At 42.9% G+C, this 16,672-nt stretch overlaps 1 protein-coding gene across 7 annotated transcripts in view; it reads left to right on the top strand.

The window, feature by feature from the left end:
- Window positions 1-1,953: 1,953 nt before the first annotated feature.
- eya4 (EYA transcriptional coactivator and phosphatase 4) overlaps window positions 1,954-16,672 on the top strand; it is a 45,907-nt gene continuing 31,188 nt past the window's right edge. For 6 of the 7 annotated variants that reach the window (XM_034580147.1, XM_034580148.1, XM_034580145.1 and 3 more), the window contains exons 1-2: window positions 1,955-2,436; window positions 6,180-6,240. In XM_034580147.1, the coding sequence (XP_034436038.1) occupies window positions 6,208-6,240 (33 nt within the window). In that variant the 5' untranslated portion in view covers window positions 1,955-2,436; window positions 6,180-6,207. Of the gene's footprint in view, window positions 2,437-6,179; window positions 6,241-16,672 lie in introns of all 7 variants that reach the window. The other variant, XR_004613289.1, reaches the window with a different exon arrangement.

Below are 16,672 nucleotides of genomic sequence, written 5' to 3'. Positions count from 1 at the left end.
GATGAAAGGATGAAAAGTAGTGAGGATAAACAGAAAATTAACATGTCAGCTTCCTCTTCTCTCTGCTCCCTCTGTTTTTATTTTGCTTTGGAAATGCAATGCGAGTGACTTTCTATTCCTCTCTCTAGGCCTGCCAGCCAATGCCACAAAGAACATTAGTCTTTTTTCTCCGTGTTTGTGTACAGAGGACGATGCCAGGGAAACTTAAGCTCTTTTCATTCTCCACAATATTACATTTAAAATGCTTTGCATAAACAAATAAATTGCATTTGTGTGCATGAGAGAGACAGAGAAATGTACACGTGTGTGTGTGTGTGCGTGTGTGTGTGTGTGTGTGTGTGTGTGTGTGTGTGTGTGTGTGTGTGTGTGTGTGTGTCAGCAGCATCTATAAAACAACAATCGAGGATCAGTCAGAGACACTGCTGACATCATCATCCCAAATAAATGACAGCATGGTGAAAGAGCGCTGGGCCGAGGCCAGTGGGATCCGAAAGTCACAGAATCCACAAGCCATAACAAACATACAATTTTTCAAATAAACTTAACTCTGAGGCCAAACCTGTCATCTGTTTTTTGGAGGGGGTGACACGGAGGAGCAGTGATGTCTGATCTTCCCCTCAGAAGATTTATTTATATCTGTTTTGTACAGTCAGCATGTTTTCTGGCTTGCCTGTGTGTAATTGTTTCCTGTTTAATCTGTATACATATTATCTATATGTTCTCTCTCTGTCTGTGGGACTGTCATGTCTGCCCTTATATTGAGTCTTTCAGTGGCTTTTCTCAATCCTTCAACTCAGAAGCTGTCTGTGTCATAAGCTGTACATAAAGATGGACGACACGTCTCCACTTCCTCACATTATCCAGACATGAAGCTTAAATATTATGGATTTGAACGCTAACATAGAGTCCATAGGGATGAAGCCACAGTAGCGACATCCTGTTGAAACATACGCTTGACCAATCAGAATCAGTCTCGGCTGTCAATCATGACATTTCCCCCTGTTTTTACAGCATCAAATAACAAAATAAGACCAAGCTTACTTGAAAAATGAACACTTGGACAAACAGAAGCGTGATAAAGAACTACCTCAAACCGTCTGACTTTTTAGTTTGGTTCCATCCACTAACATGGAGGAGGCAGGGTTTATAACCTGCGATGCAGCCGGCCACCAGGGGAAGATTGAGACGATTTGGCTTCACTCTTGGGGAGCTGTCATGTCCTCCATCCTTGTATACAGTCTATGGTCTGCATCCACCACAGTGCAGTGTTGTACAAGTAGGACACAAACCCTACATGTTTATTAAACATCTATGGACTGTATATATATTTTCTATATCAGATATAATATAACCTAAAAATATTATTTTTACCGTCTTCTCTTAAAAATAAACTGATTTGATTTTTGATTTGATTTTCATCTTTAATAGGCCATTCATAGGAAAAACCTAAACTAAATTGAATCAAATATTTAAATCAAACTTTATTCGAACATAAGAAAATGAATAAAGTAAAAACGTTTATATAGACATGTATATATGCTGATATTCATACACAATCCATAAATACATATACATACATGCACATGCCTCTAAAGAATGAATCTATAGACTCTTAATTGACATTAACTTAAACATTACTTTGTGAGTATGGGAGTAGGAAAAAGCAACATGCTTATCTTGCCCATATCTTGTCTATACCACTTATATCAATGTGGTACGCTCCAGTGTGTATTATACCCAACAAAAACAATTGCATGTACATAGAAATAAATGATAGATAGATAGAAAGATAGATAGATAGATAGATAGATAGATAGATAGATAGATAGATAGGAAGATAGATAGATCACCCTCCCTCCACCCCTTCCCATCCTTTGGTCACTTGCCCAATAGCGTCCACATGGCAGCTGTGCGCATGCGCAGCGCCTCCAGTCTCCAGTAATGAAGCTGAGTGTAATGCCTGTGAACAGCCTGCTGCTCCAACTTGGACGCGGACTGAAAATAATGGTGTTCCCCGCAGTAGTGCGCGGATCTCGGTTCACCGACACCGAGCCCCGGGACGTGCGCGTATTGACTTTGTAATTTTTGTTTTGTTTAGACAAGTTCGAGTTGCTGCTCCGGCTCGTGAGTGTGTGTGTTTTTATACATATTTGAGTGTGTTTGTGTCTGGCTGGTCATGGGCAGTAGTGCGTGAGGCGCCTCGGTCCAGTCAGTGACAGGCTGCAGACAGCAGGGAGAGCTGTGCGCGCACACACACACACACAGACACACGCACACACACACACACACACACACACACACACACACACACACACACACACACACACACACACACACACACACACACACACGCTGCATTTGATCATGAGAGCGTCCAAGAAGTGAAAGAAATCTGGGAGCTGGTTTCTCGCTGGGACGGACGTCATTTTGATACAGGTACAGTCACTTCTTTTTTTAATTTATTTTCTCTTTAATTATTAATTTATACTCCTGTAGTTCTACTCGGACACATATCAGGTCCGTGTCTGAGCTTTGTGGATGATAACTTGACAGCTGACACAGGTATTGCCTCTGATCCATTCAGTATATATTTTTGAATAATATGGCTCTTATATTAAAATATATAAATATGGCATAGAATAAAAAAAATACTTGTGTCCAAACAACGAATTACAAATAGTTTAACTTTCACAATAATTACGATATCATGTATTTCTTTAGGTGAGTTGTTGTTGTAATAAAGTGACATACCTACTAATAAATCAAAGGATGTATTATTTAATGGAGTCAATAGGATGTCTGTAGCCTGCTTCATCCAGGTTAAACACACTTCAGGTGATATATAACTTTAAATTTCAAATACAACTTTTTTGACATTAACAGTACATTAATCAGCATTGTATTAACTTCATTGCACCTGGAGAAACTTTTATTATAAGGAATAAAATGTTAAAATGTTAAAATCCATTGATAAAAAAATAAAATAGCTTTTTAATATGATAATTATTTTCCACATGAAGGTCAGTGTCACTGCGTCATCATCTTGTCCAGATTTCATCAGAGGGCTGATGGAGGGCTTCACTCGTCACACTGGGTCTTTTCTCCCCATCATCCCCGTGCACCTCTGCTCCCACGTGGAGTTTGTGTTTATATTTGATATGTGGGAAATAGGAATCTTATACCTACTTGGCTCTCGGGGGCTTGAGTTGCCTCTGGCCATTGGCCGGTCCCTAACAACATGACAAGTTACGCGTCGACTCAAAATCTGATAGGGCCTGCTGCGCCGTAATCCACACAGGTCGGGTTTCACATTAAGGACTCATACTTAATCAACGCGCAATAATGCGTGAGAGGAGGAGAGGTGGAGATTTGCGGAAAATCCTAAAAGTCCTGCAGACATAGAGCCCAAAAAAATAACTGAATATCAGGCCTTTTTTTTTTATTTAAATTCAATTACCATTTAGTATAAAGTTTAAACAAGAAACTGTGCGTAATTTTTGCATCATGATGTAGCTGGAAAAAAACAACTGATGACTGTCCTATTGGAAAATATTTAAAAATGTTCGAAAACAATTATATAAGTTGATGATTTTTTGATCCAAAATCATTTGTCTTTATGCCATATTTATTTTACACTTTATTTGCTTCTTTTTGTTATTTATTTATATTATTTTATTCTCGCAGTGAAACACCTCCACTTCATTCATTTAAAATAATTTCAATATAAGACTTGGAAAAACATCTCTGTAGAATTTGACTCTACGGCGCATTAAGGCTGCATTTAACCAATTTAAAAAAAAATGTCTCTTGATTTCCTTTGCCATGTTTCTGGCATTTTATAGTTTTCCTGTAGTAACCTACTAATAAGACATATCTTTTTTAACGACAGGCACAATTACGCCCACAACTCTATCTAATTAAAGATATGAGTGAAGAAGTGTGTCTACATCCTTCGTGTTAACTGTAAAGACATTTGTGTTGATAATTCCTGTGACCGTGCCATATTTAAAAAAAAAAAAAAAAAAAGGGATTGGTGCGTAAAAAGCGAGGAAGTCAATAAACTTTGAGTCGAACGTGATACGTGGCTGACTTTCCACTCCAACCTGTCCGTGCAGCCGGCAGCAGTCTGCGGTCTGTCCTGCATGCGTCTCTCCTCGGCTTTTACAGCGTGAAATTACCGCAGTACAGGCCTGTTCCAGTGCAGAACATCACAGTCCACCCTCTGCTCCTGCGCACTCCCCATTGCGTGTCTCTTAAGTCGCTGTCAATAACCATAGTGAGAAATATAATTCTCTCTGCTGGGACCCAGAAGGAAATGGCAGGCATTATTGATTCCCTGTGCAGTGTCAGGTAACTGCTGGCTGGTTTTGTACAGGGCCGTGTGAGGCATTCGTGTGCAGTGGGACACATGCACTTATACAAGGTGGTGGGCATCAAACCATGTAGGCTGTCAGCAATTCACGCTAGTTCATTCTTTAAAAGCACCAGCTATGATATGCGTGTATTTTTAAGAAGGGCAATCATAATCTGCACAATCCTTATACGCCCCATGAGTGTTACATTTAATTTATAGTATGTGAATTAAACTTGCTATATAAATTTATAGTAGCCTGTATAAGTTAAACACTTTAATGTTCCTCTGGGTGGTTTACGTGCGCTCACGGTTCACTACCCGCTCCAGACGAATATAAGGGGAGAGTGAAAGGCGACCAGATAGAGAGCTGATTCTGCCCTCCACAAAGGTGAGAGAGAGAGGGATGGAGAGAGGGGGGGGGGGGGGGGGGGGGGGGGGGGGGGGAGGAGGGAGGGGGTGAGGTGGGGGGGTCAAGGGAGGCTTGGGCACAAATCAATTCACCTGAGAGACGCATTATTGTCTTCGGTTTCAGGCGAGGAGGAGCTGAACGCTATGAAAAATTAAAAGGATGCCAGTGAGTTTAAAGGATCGAGCCAGAAAAGTCCACACAGGCGCACACACACACACACGCGCGCGCGCGCACACACACACACACACTGAAGTAACTGAAAAAAGTCATATAATCCTCGGATTTAATGTTTGTAACCTATGTTTTTTGGGACAAACCAACCTGACCAGTGATTATTAAAGAGTAAAACATTCCTTTATCCCTTATGTTCCTTTAGTGTGAATGCAACATCATACACATACGCACCGGTTTGAAGTGTATGATATATAGTTTCATTATACTTGCACTCGCTGACCACACTTTATAGCATAAATCCTCAATAACACTTTGCAGTCTCTGAAAGTGCAGGTGCAGAAAAAATATTTATTTACTTTAGCTGAGGTGAAATAGATCAAATGCATAAAAATGTGGTTTTCGTGGGGGGAAAAAGTGGAAATGGTTCAGTCACGCTCTTACCACACTTTGTGGGAAATGCAGCTCTAATGACAGGGAAGGACTTTTGTGTTTTCATGCGAGTGCGTGTCTTTGCAGCCCACTCTTTTGTTTGACCGTCAAATGCTCCTAGCGGCCCTTGCGCGATAAAAAGCCGAGAGGAGCCATTTTGTGCCGTCCTGTTGGGATGATTGTTTTCCCATTGTTTTCAGCCTTTTGTCGCAACATCACAATGTCACTTCTGCATTTTTTTCTCATCGCAACATCTCATTCAAGCAGAAGACGATCACCTCGGCCCCTGGGTCGCTCCAGACTCAGGCACCAACCTGTCTGTTGTCTAGTATTAATAGGGTCACCCGCTGTCTTCGTACACTAACCAGCCACTGTGTCTGTGGTTCTGAGCCAGCCAAGCAGCCGTATCGTTTACACTTCTCATTTTCATTGTTGATATTTACTTCTGCAATTATCTCTCCACTTCACCCTCGGCCGAAGATGATATGCTGAAGTTATAGCTGCTGCTTCCCTCCTCCAGTCTCCTGTTGCTCACACATAAACACACTGACAGGCGGCCGGACCGACAGATGCTCACAGACATGAAAACAAAATTAATGCAGTATGATGGGTTTTCCATCCAAAATGGGAGGATGAGTGACCAAATCTGACAGTGAGACCCAGACGGTTGTTTTTAAAATCCTCTTTTCACCAGAATCCCTGCAGAACAGCTAGTACAGGTGCTCGTAGACGTGTGCATCAGTAAATAAAATGGATCATTTGTGATTTCTATCCACTGACCCACATTACATTTCTTCTCCTCTGCCCCTCAAGTCTGCAGTGGATCACAACCCAAGAAGCCATGGAGGCCTCACAGGACCTCAACGAACAGATGGTGAGTTAAAGGCTACTGTATGCATGTGAGTGTGGGTGGGTGAGGTGTGTGTGTGTGTGTGTGGGGTGTGGGGGGTGTGGGGGGGGGGGGGGTTGAGGTGGGGGGGGGGGGTTGAGTTTACCTTGTATCGGCCACACAAGTCTGAGGAATGGGTGCAGTGGAGGGATGCATGTCTGTCCGGGTGTGTGTGTGTGTGTGTGTGTGTGTGTGTGTGTGTGTGTGTGTGTGTGTGTGTGCTAACAAACAGCAGATGTGGTTCACCGAGGCCACAGTAACCATATGGCAGCAGTCGGTGTGAATGAGACTCGGACATATACATCAATTTAGGGACCTTGGGTGAGCGTGCACAAACGTGCGCGTGTAATTCAAGACAATTCATGATTACAACATTTTAAAAAGTTGGGTTTATTTTGTGTCACTCCCGTATCTTTTAAAACTCAATCATACACACACACACATGCAAACAAACACACATGGCCCGAGGCTTGGTTAGTGTCTCGGCTCAGCACGCCGTCTCTGCGTCAGCACAGCGTCCCAGTTCTGCTTGTTTAAAGATCAGGCCGTATTGTTGGGAAAATGATTTTGGCGGCGAGCGAGGTCCACTCGCATTTCAAAGTCGTTAGTCAGCCACCAGAACAGGTGTAATTTCATCTCCTCCTCCTCCTCCTCCTCCTCCATCAAGCCTGGTTCTCTCTCTCTCTCCCTCCCTCCCTCTCTCTCGCTCTCTCTGACCTGCCAGCCTCGACAGTAATAATAGCACGAAGTGGGACAGAGCACATGAAGTATGTTGTTTTTCTCCCACTTTTTTTGTGTTGCTCTGTCAGACTCGCCCCGGGTTGGATTACGAGCTGACCCCGGTGGAGAACTGTCACTCACACGAACTGTACAGCGCACGAGCGCGGCAACGCAAACACGCAGTGAATTATTAAGACACAAAGCCGGAGAGAAAGAAGATGAGGAGAGGAGCATCCATCTTGTCCTGCTGCCATCCACAGATCAAATATTGATGTCCATATTCCACAATTACTTCACCTGCTTTAAATAGGGCAGTGATATCATTTATAATGTGAATCTGAGCTGCGGCTCAAAGACATTGATTAATTGTTCAGGTTGGAAATGAGACCTCAGAGCAAGGGCAGATTTTAATCATATACCACACAGGCCGATAGAACTGAGATTTCTTTTTGGTCAAAATATTCAAATTTACTACAAAAAGCTGATATTTAGTCGGTTGAATTTGATTAATTGTTGTGAATTTATCTTTAAATCAGTATCATCAGTACAATCAACACAAAGTTTCCAGTTGAATAGGTACTCTGAGTGTCAAGTACAAGAGTAAGAAAAAGTAATTTTCAAGTCATTCTAAAAAGTTGTTTTAGAATGATACTAAGATATGTTTCAATAATAAACAAATCCACAATGTAAACACTGGGGAGGACATAATTGTGTGTAAATTGATGTAAAGCAGGGAGATGCAATGTATAAGAAAACTAGAATGGCCAAACAGTGCCAAGACCCAACAGTAAGAAACTACATTTAAATTCACTACATCCGGATTTAAATTTAGACCTGCACCAAATTGCAAACGCTCATAAATATTATTCATCAACATCCATGAATTATTCTCTGAGAAATCCACAAAAAAGAGAAACAATGAAAAACACCCTATCTCACAATGTTAAAGAAAAGTGAGAAAATAAATAGCTGGATCCCTGACCATTACTGCATCCTTCCACCAAGCTCGTGGTAATCCGTCCAGTCGTTTTTGCACAATCTATAAACAAACCAGCTGACAAACAAACATACATACAAACAGACAGGGGAGAAAACTCCTTGGCCGAGGTAATAAAGTAGACATGTTGACAGCTGCTATGTAAGGCTGCATCTAACAATTTCGATAATCAATTTGCAGAATCGTCAGACAGTAGTAAAACATGCACATAACTCATTCCCCAAGCCTGAGCTGACATATTGAAATGTCTTGCCTTGTCCCATTGACACTCTAAAACACAGAGATGTCAAGAGTCGTAGCATCTGAGCTCCAAAATCGACTTTAACTGATTAACTATATCAGAGTAGTTGACAGTCAATTGTCAAAAGGAATTATATGGCAGCTTCCACTCATTTAATTCAACCTCAACTGAAAATGAATGTTTTCATTTGTAAATGAATTTCAGCGGTTTCAATTAATTTCCTTTCAGTGTTTCCCCCTTGTTAAATATTTAAACTGAAAGTGGTCCATTCTCTGCCACTTCATTGAAGCAGGCGTGTCTCGAGTGACTGAGAAAACAGCGCAGACCTCACACACAAAGTTTCGGGGAGTTGTCTGTTGATACCTGATACCCCCCCACCCCTCCCCTCTACCCTTTATAGTCAACCCCGTCCCTTTACTTCCTCCACCCCGCCCTTTTCCCCACCCCGTCCGTCGCACATCATCTGGGTTACGGTCAGGCGTCCTATCTGGCCGCCTGCTTGCCGAAGGCCAGCCTGCCGTCTGGGGTCCTCGGGGAGCGCTTGGAAGAAGCCCAGGGCGGGCCAACGGTGGTTAACCCTGTAATGCTACTTTTAGCCCCTTTAAGTGTCTCACTCCACCTGTTGTCACATACTTGTTTAGCTTCGGAGGAAAAGTGATAACTGTTTTGTTGACGTCGTTGTATTGGGGTGATGCTCAGAGGGTTCAGACGAGAGTGATTCAGCTTGGATCAAATGTTTTATTATGAATTTATTGGAAATCATTGGTATTAATTTCCATTAGAAGAAACATAGACCAGCAGAAGTCCAAATACCCACGAACTCCACACACGGTCCCTCAATGACTCTTGATCCGACAGAGGCCTGATTGAAGTCTCCAGTCTGTTGGCTTGTGGAGGAAGCAGTGAAAGATGGGGGGGGGAGGCAGCGGCGGTGTGTGTTGACCCCGGGGAGCCTTGCAGGATTTAAACGTATGACCACCAGAAGAAAAAAAAGAGAGCGAGAGATGAAGGAAGGGGGGTGATATGATGAAAAAAGAGGGAAAAAAGGCCCTTTTAGCCGTAGCCTTTTTCCTCTGGTGCACTGGGAGAGGCCCTGAGTATGGCAGCTGTCCCAGTGTGTGTGTGCGTGCATGTGTGTGTATGTGTGTGTGTGTGTGTGAGTATGACAGAAAGAGAGAGAGAGAGGGAGAGTTAGAGGAGGAAAAGGGGTCGGGTTGCACCCCTCTTTCACCCCTACAACCCCATACAGACACATTCACACAAAGTTACATGCAGCAGCAGTAGCTAAATACGAGCACAGCCCAACCCCGATTGCCAAGATTGCATTGGCGTCATGGACAGTCTGCCCGGCGACAAGGCATGTGCACGGATCACAGGAGTGTGGAGTGTAACAGCTACCCACTGGCATCCCCTCTAGTAGGCTGGCATCCTGGTTGTGGCACCGAGGCGCACTTCAATTTCAGCTTAGTGTACAGTGATTCTTTTAAGATTTATGTTTAGTTGACAGCTGAGCGTTGCTGGGAGGGTCTGACGTTCAGACTCCTGGTCACCTCCGTCTGAGCCGCACCGGGGGAAGGAAATATATAGGACATTTAATATTGTCATGAAATAAAAGCCACGATTCTTGATTTCATTACGCGGCAAAGCAGGAGATAAAGTCAAAGAGAAGCGTGAAAAAAAAGAGAAGAGGAGTTTTTAAAAACTGTTTATCCTAAGATTCACATTTTCTTTCTCTGACATACTCAGAGGAGCATAATCTCCATAGACAGCTGTTCATGCAGATCTCCCACTGTATTTATACAGTTTGTTCTGAACTTATTTACAGTATATGTCATATTTAATCAAGTCATATAGAAAAATAAATGCTGATGTCTTCTGCTGTCAAGACTGGAGCTGATGTTGACAGGATGCTGCGTTTGCTTTTGAGGATGGAGAAGACGAGAAGTCAGAGTTGGTGCGGGGCAGAACCTTTCAGTAACCCTTTCACATCACTGAGCCACCACTCCCACTTAGAGGATAAGATCGAAACAACTATCTCAATAGGAATGAATGAGGTCCAACAGTCCCCTCAAATTCAGTCAAGCTGCACCAAACTGCACACACTCGATCTATCTCATAATGTTAAAGAAAATTCCTGGATTCATCAATTTGTGGGTCTTAATCCATGCCAAAATTCATCTGGGTTTTTCTTGGCCCATATCTCATCCTTCCACCAAGGTTCGTAGAAATTTGTTCAGTAGTTTTTTGAGTAAACCTGCTGACAAACAAGCAGATAAACTAGAATAGCCCTCAGGTGAGCACATCCCACCAGCAAGGCCCAATTGTCACCTTATATCAGTTCCCTAAATGTGCCTGATTTTGATTCCCGGAGATAAAGGGTGGAAATGTTGAAAAACACCCTGATCGCCATGTTAAAGAAAGTGAAGATCCGTCCCCTGATCCAGATTCGCAATAAAATTTAAATCGGTTCTTCCCTAAATCATACCGCATCCTTTCACCAAGTTTTAGTTTAGCATGAAGAATAAAATCAGGGTCGACCAGCTAGCATGGTTCTGTCAAAATAACAAATCCACCACTTATCATACCTCTAAACCTCAGCACTAAACTACATTTGTTTTTATTCGCTAGACTATCTCTTGGCAGAGGCTATAGTAACTCAATTAAAAAGCTATAGAGGTGGTGGTCAGAGGATTTATTACCTTTGGATAGATCAAGTGGCTAAAAGTTTCCCCATGCTTCTGCTCTTTATCCTAAGCTAAGCTAATCAGCTACTGATTGTGGTACCAAACTTTCTATAACATTCATTAGTACAGCTTTTAAACGCATTTCCCAACTTGATCAATTATTTCTTCAATATTTCTAATATTACAGTGTATGTTCCCTGGTTTATTGGAATTTTTAAAAGTATTATATTCACCCACGTAGGGAACTGGTGAATGTTTGAGTTTTGTGACAGCCCAGGTGAATACCATAGATAAATAATCCCACTTTCATGAAAATCCTTTATTTTGACATTACTTTTATTGAAGGTGCATGAAACAACTGAAACATCTGTCTTTCACTGGGAACTATCCAGTCTCGTCTTGGTTCAGGTCATCTATAACTCATATTTCAGAGTTCAGAGCGAGTCTGGTCGGCCTGGGAAAGCCAGCTAGGTGTGAGGTCAGCGGGTCACAGACGGCCTGTGAGCCGATCACCGTCTGACAGAGTCAAAAACCCCCCCAAACAGACTGGAGAATCCATCTAGAAACCCAGAGCAACCGGCGTGGGCTTTCTAGAGGAACGCACCAGACAGGAAACCACATGATATGTGTGCTTGAGTGTCTGCGGTGTGTGTTTGTGTGAGAGTATATGTGTGTGTGTGTGTGTGTGTGTGTGTGTGTGTGTGTGTGTGTGTGTGTGTGTGTGTGTGTAGGTGTTTCTTGCTCTGTTTTACACATATACTTTCTGTGGTGTGGGACAGCTGAGGTCATCTGAGTGGAGAGTGCAGGTTGTCTCATATTGTGACCCCGCTTGTTTAATGGCAGCCAATCAGAGCTCATCGTTCCACGCCAACATTCCTAGCTTTATTGATCACATTATTGCCAGATGTTCCGCTTCTCTCGGCTTTAACACGATGAAGTCGATTCCTAAAGAACGTGATGACACTGATTTCCGACGCTTCCAAAAATTAGATGAGCAGAAGTTGTTGCTCGTAAAAAAACATTTTATTCTGTCGTTCCCAGTAACTTCCACTAATAGAGCCCCTGATAGCACAGCCCACCTTTTGTTCACTCGCTCTGCTCATCTGCCAGTGGTTACCAAAAAAAGGAGCATATTTCCTCATTTTGCTGGGAAGGAAATGAAATTGCAACAATTGTGCTTTGGTTACGGAGGAACCTGCCTGCTACGCCTGCCGCGAGAACTTCCTCTGCCGCTGTGCTGTGAGATTGGATTTCTCTCTCGGCAGCGTCGGATCAGAGAGGTAGCGAAGGGGTCGCTGAGGCCAGATGGGGTGTAACCGGGGTCTCTGTACCGACTGACTTAATACCATCAGTGTTAAACTAATTTTAGCTTTTAATTATCTCTGTTCTACATACATATACTATATTTTTTAAACTTTGTGTATTTGCTATATCATGCAAAATTTTCTTCTGGATGATGAAATTACAAAAACTTGTTTTGTCTGTGAATCAGCCCATAATCCAAACCTTGTAAATCAGCAATGATTAAAAACAGGAAATTTGGCATTTAAATGAACATTGAACATTGACGATCAAAATTGTTGTCAGTCAATTCTGCTGCGATCATTTAATTGATAAAATTGACAAATTAGTACCGTAGACCTGCATAAAATCTCACTACCGGAGAAATGACATGGTTGAATTTGTCAGGAATCTGCTATGTAGATGCACCAATCCCACTTTGTTTCTTACCAGAGAAACAACAATTTAGAATAGCATCTGATCCCAATGCTCTCTTCTCCCCAATTTATTGTTATTTTTACATATTGTAATACGAGGCCATGGACTGCTGTGGTCCCAAAAAGAGGAGCCATTATATGGTCCATTGTATCCTGTAAATCAGATCAATGCATTGCTAATCTGACATGTAACATTAACCCTTAAAGGTGTAGGGTTGTTCATTAGTTTTAATCTTGTTTGCTGAAATCCTCTGCACATCCCAAAAGCCATCAATATATAAAGTTGTTTAAAAATACAATAAAACTGAACAAAACTGTGTCTGCAGGCGTCTCAGGACTGAGATAAATAAACACAACCAATTTTTTGCAATTATTTGTGCAGCCAAAACTCCCAGTTCCCCTATAGACAATGACTCCCACTGCAAAACAAAGCAAGAAAAGAAAGACCGGTTTCTGTTCAGTCTGTTTTGGGGGCATAGTTTTGCTCAGAGGGCCGACGGGAGGGGGTGGGATGTATCAGTTGCATATTTTCAAAGTTCAGCCTTCTCTTCTCCGGGATTACCAACCCTGGCTTTAGAACAAATCATTAGACCCTTACGAAGAAATTGCTGAATCGTTTATTGATGATTATTTTGGGATTAAGTCTGTAGGACAGTTAAGCAATGAAAGGGAGGAAGACATTTTATTTTTATTTCAATGCTCTGCTGTGCTTTGTATCTGGCTTGATTTTACAACTGCAACCAAAAGGATGAAGAGCAATCTCAAATCAATGCATGATATGTCTCTGATTAGTTTATACTGATTAGCAGTATACCAACGTTCTGCATAGTGCTAGCATCTCACAGGTGGAACAGTAGGTGGTAAAAAGCTACAATCTACAGGACAGCATGAGGTTTCACAGAGAGAACAACATATTAAAGCTTTTTAGTTAATTAGGACTTGCTGGATTTATGTTTTCATGTTTTCATGATTTCCTCATGAATCACCTTTGTCCTTGTGACATGTTTGAACTGGATCTATCCAGCATCGATGTCCAGCGAGACACATTCTACCTTCCTTGTCCCTGATTCTTTCTTTTTGTCCGTCTCCCTGTCTCTCTGTCTGCCCGTCCCCACCTTCTTCTCCTTCTCCGCCGGCCCCGCCCGCCTCGTCGTCTCTCCCTGCGCGTCTCTGGCTGGAGTGATGATTCAGGGCCTATTGTGAAGTCGGCAATCCGATACAGAGCCAGGCCCGAGAGCAGGGGGGAGGGAGGGAGGGATGGAGGGACAGGGAGAGCAGAGAGGAGGGAGGGGGGAGTGAGAAACAGAAGGGATTATGAGTTTTCTCATAGCCAGGTCCACACTGTCTGGAGGCCCGGGGCGCTTTGGCACCCTTTACCTGTCCTCTGCTTTACCTGTTGCTCTCATTCTCGAATTTGGCCCATGGTCTCCCTCTCTTTGTCTTTGTCCTTTATCTTTATCTCTCTCACAGCCCCGAGCTCTTCACTGTCCCGTCATGGACTCCCGCGCCCCTTGCCTCTCCTTTCTTTGCTACTGCACTCGCTCCTCGCGCTGCTCTGCCTCCTCGCAGACATATGGTATTGTGAGTGATTTTATTAGGAAGACGATATGAAGTGTTTCGGGGCCTGGTATGACGGAACAGCTTGTGACTTCTCAGACACTCAACTCCTGCCTGCTCTCGTCGGCGCGCGGGGCAGCGGTAACTTCTAATAATCGGCTGCATATTGGATCTGAGAGCAGATGGCATGTGTGTGATGGGAGAGCGTACCTCTCTGTCTCTGTCTTAATGTGTCTCCCCATGTGTTTTGTCTTAAGGACATCTACCGTATGTTGTAGCCCTCACATGCACACACACACACACACACTCTGTGATGTCATGAGCAGCATTATTTAACAGGCAGCTGGGAGGCCATTCATCATTTAATTAAAAGCGTCTGAAAGGGATCTGAGGCCCTAATGAGATTAGCTTTAATTATTGATGCTGCTGCTGCTGCCATAGACACGCACTTACACACACAGGCTCACAAACACACACACCCACACACACACACAAGTTTTGACCACCATGTACACTCAGACTTTCTTAGACCCGATCTTAACACACGAAACGCTCGCAAGTGCACTTTTTGCTTTTTAGTCCTTTGCTCTCTTACATGATTCTTTTCCTGATGCACACACACACACACTAACACACACACAGGCACACACACCTCATTGATTTCTCTCCACGATGGGATGTAGAGGTGCCCAGGGGTCGGTGCATTCAGAGGGTGAAGGCTGCGGTATGGATGGGGGACCGAGCCGGGGGGTGGGGGGGTGGGTGGGGTGCGGTAGCTGCGGTCGGGTTCGGGGACGGGGACAGGGTGGGGTGGGGGCGGGGGGGCTGCAGGAGGACGGTGTTGTGTTTCTTCAGGTCTCACACAGCAGCAGAGAGAGGAGCTCTCACTGTTCTAGTAAGAGGACATGGAGTCCACATGAATACCAGTGGATGTATTTCAAAACCCTTCTGTTTCTCTGTAAGTTCTTGCTTAACCCTTCAACATCCCCTTTTAATTCACCTTCAGAATTTGTCCTTGTCCGGTGATTAATAGATAAAATAAAATGAAGCTCATGGTAGTGTTTTGGGGGGATTTGGCCCCCGTGTAGACAGACTGCAATTCCTAAAGTTATATATAGAGCAGAAGACATTAATGGCCTGAAAAGATACAAAACATCCTAAATCGGAAATCCGATAACCGATACAATTTTTGTGTGGATCCGGATCAGTGGGCGGATTCAGGAATTTCACTTCCTTTGACATTGCGAGAACATTTCCCCTGATTTATTTTTGTAATTTATGGATCTAGGATGAAAAAATTCAACTATGTTAAGGGGACTGATATTTATGAGTGCCATATGTGCAAATCCAAATCTAAATACAGATCTAGTGAATTTAAATGTGGTTTCATAAGGGGACTGTTGGGCCTTTGGCGGAGGTACAGTATGTCCTCCACTGAGAGCCATAGTGTCCCAAGTCTTTTGTTGCTGGGTCAGATGATAAAGACACAGGCCAGAAAAGATGTTTAGCCTTCTTTTAAAAGTTTCACTAAAAAGTATAACATCATTTTTTTCCCCTTTATTCCCCCTTTAAATAGCTGTAAGATTTCTAACACTAGCTTCTTGCCCCATCTTTTTTCATTTTTGTGGCTGCAACATTTCATCATTTTATCAAATATAAAACCTCTTATATGTCTTATATATCATTTTATATCAATTTCCCCAGAATTCAGTCTGACATCTTTACTTGCAACCCTCGTGAGCTGCGCTACTATTAGAAATAAAGTTTGGCTTCACAGCGAGAGTTTGTACTTACTCACACCTCAGTGAGCTGCTTGTTGTACTTTAAAATAGATTCAAGATAGATTTGTTCTGGGGCCACCGGCGCTACCAGGTGAGCTTGTGGGTGCCACTGAACAAACTGAGGCATGAGTCCTTTGGCAGCGGTTGCAGGTTTTCTGCATGTCTCCCCTCAATTGTCGCACTAACCTGTCAATAAAGGTGAGCATATCGGAAAAAAACACCTTAACTTAAATTACCACTGTTGCCAAACAGGTTTAAGTCAATAGAATGAGGATGTATATGTAAGGTTATATCCTTTAGACTGTGACAGCTTCTACCTTTGAGACTAATCCCTGCCCTGACGGCTGTGACTCATACACATGCAACATGGAGTCATCTATTGACCTGTGCATTGAGTCATTCAGATCAATTATTAAGTGCAGCTGAGGTCATTGATTAATTATTTTTTCTAGAAAGAATATGAACATTTAATCAACTTATTATTTCAGTTGTACACTTGTGCACTCTGGGTTAGGGTTAGGGGTTACTCTGTAGCCATCTACCCCCAGACGTTCTACTCATGTGCATTGTGTCTTTGGACATCTCACGTTGTGTGTTCTTGAGTGTGTTTCTGTACAACTGAGTGATGGCCAGTGTGTGTGTGTGCATGCGTGCGTGTGTGTGTGTGTCTGGTCAGCCGTGGACTGGTTTAGGTTTCCCCCAGTTGTTTTTTTAATCAC

The sequence above is a fragment of the Hippoglossus hippoglossus genome, chromosome 24, assembly GCF_009819705.1.
Source record: "Hippoglossus hippoglossus isolate fHipHip1 chromosome 24, fHipHip1.pri, whole genome shotgun sequence".
Taxonomy (NCBI): Eukaryota; Metazoa; Chordata; class Actinopteri; order Pleuronectiformes; family Pleuronectidae; genus Hippoglossus; species Hippoglossus hippoglossus.
Note: the sequence above shows the minus strand (reverse complement) of the source record. Positions and strands in the feature narration are given on the sequence as shown.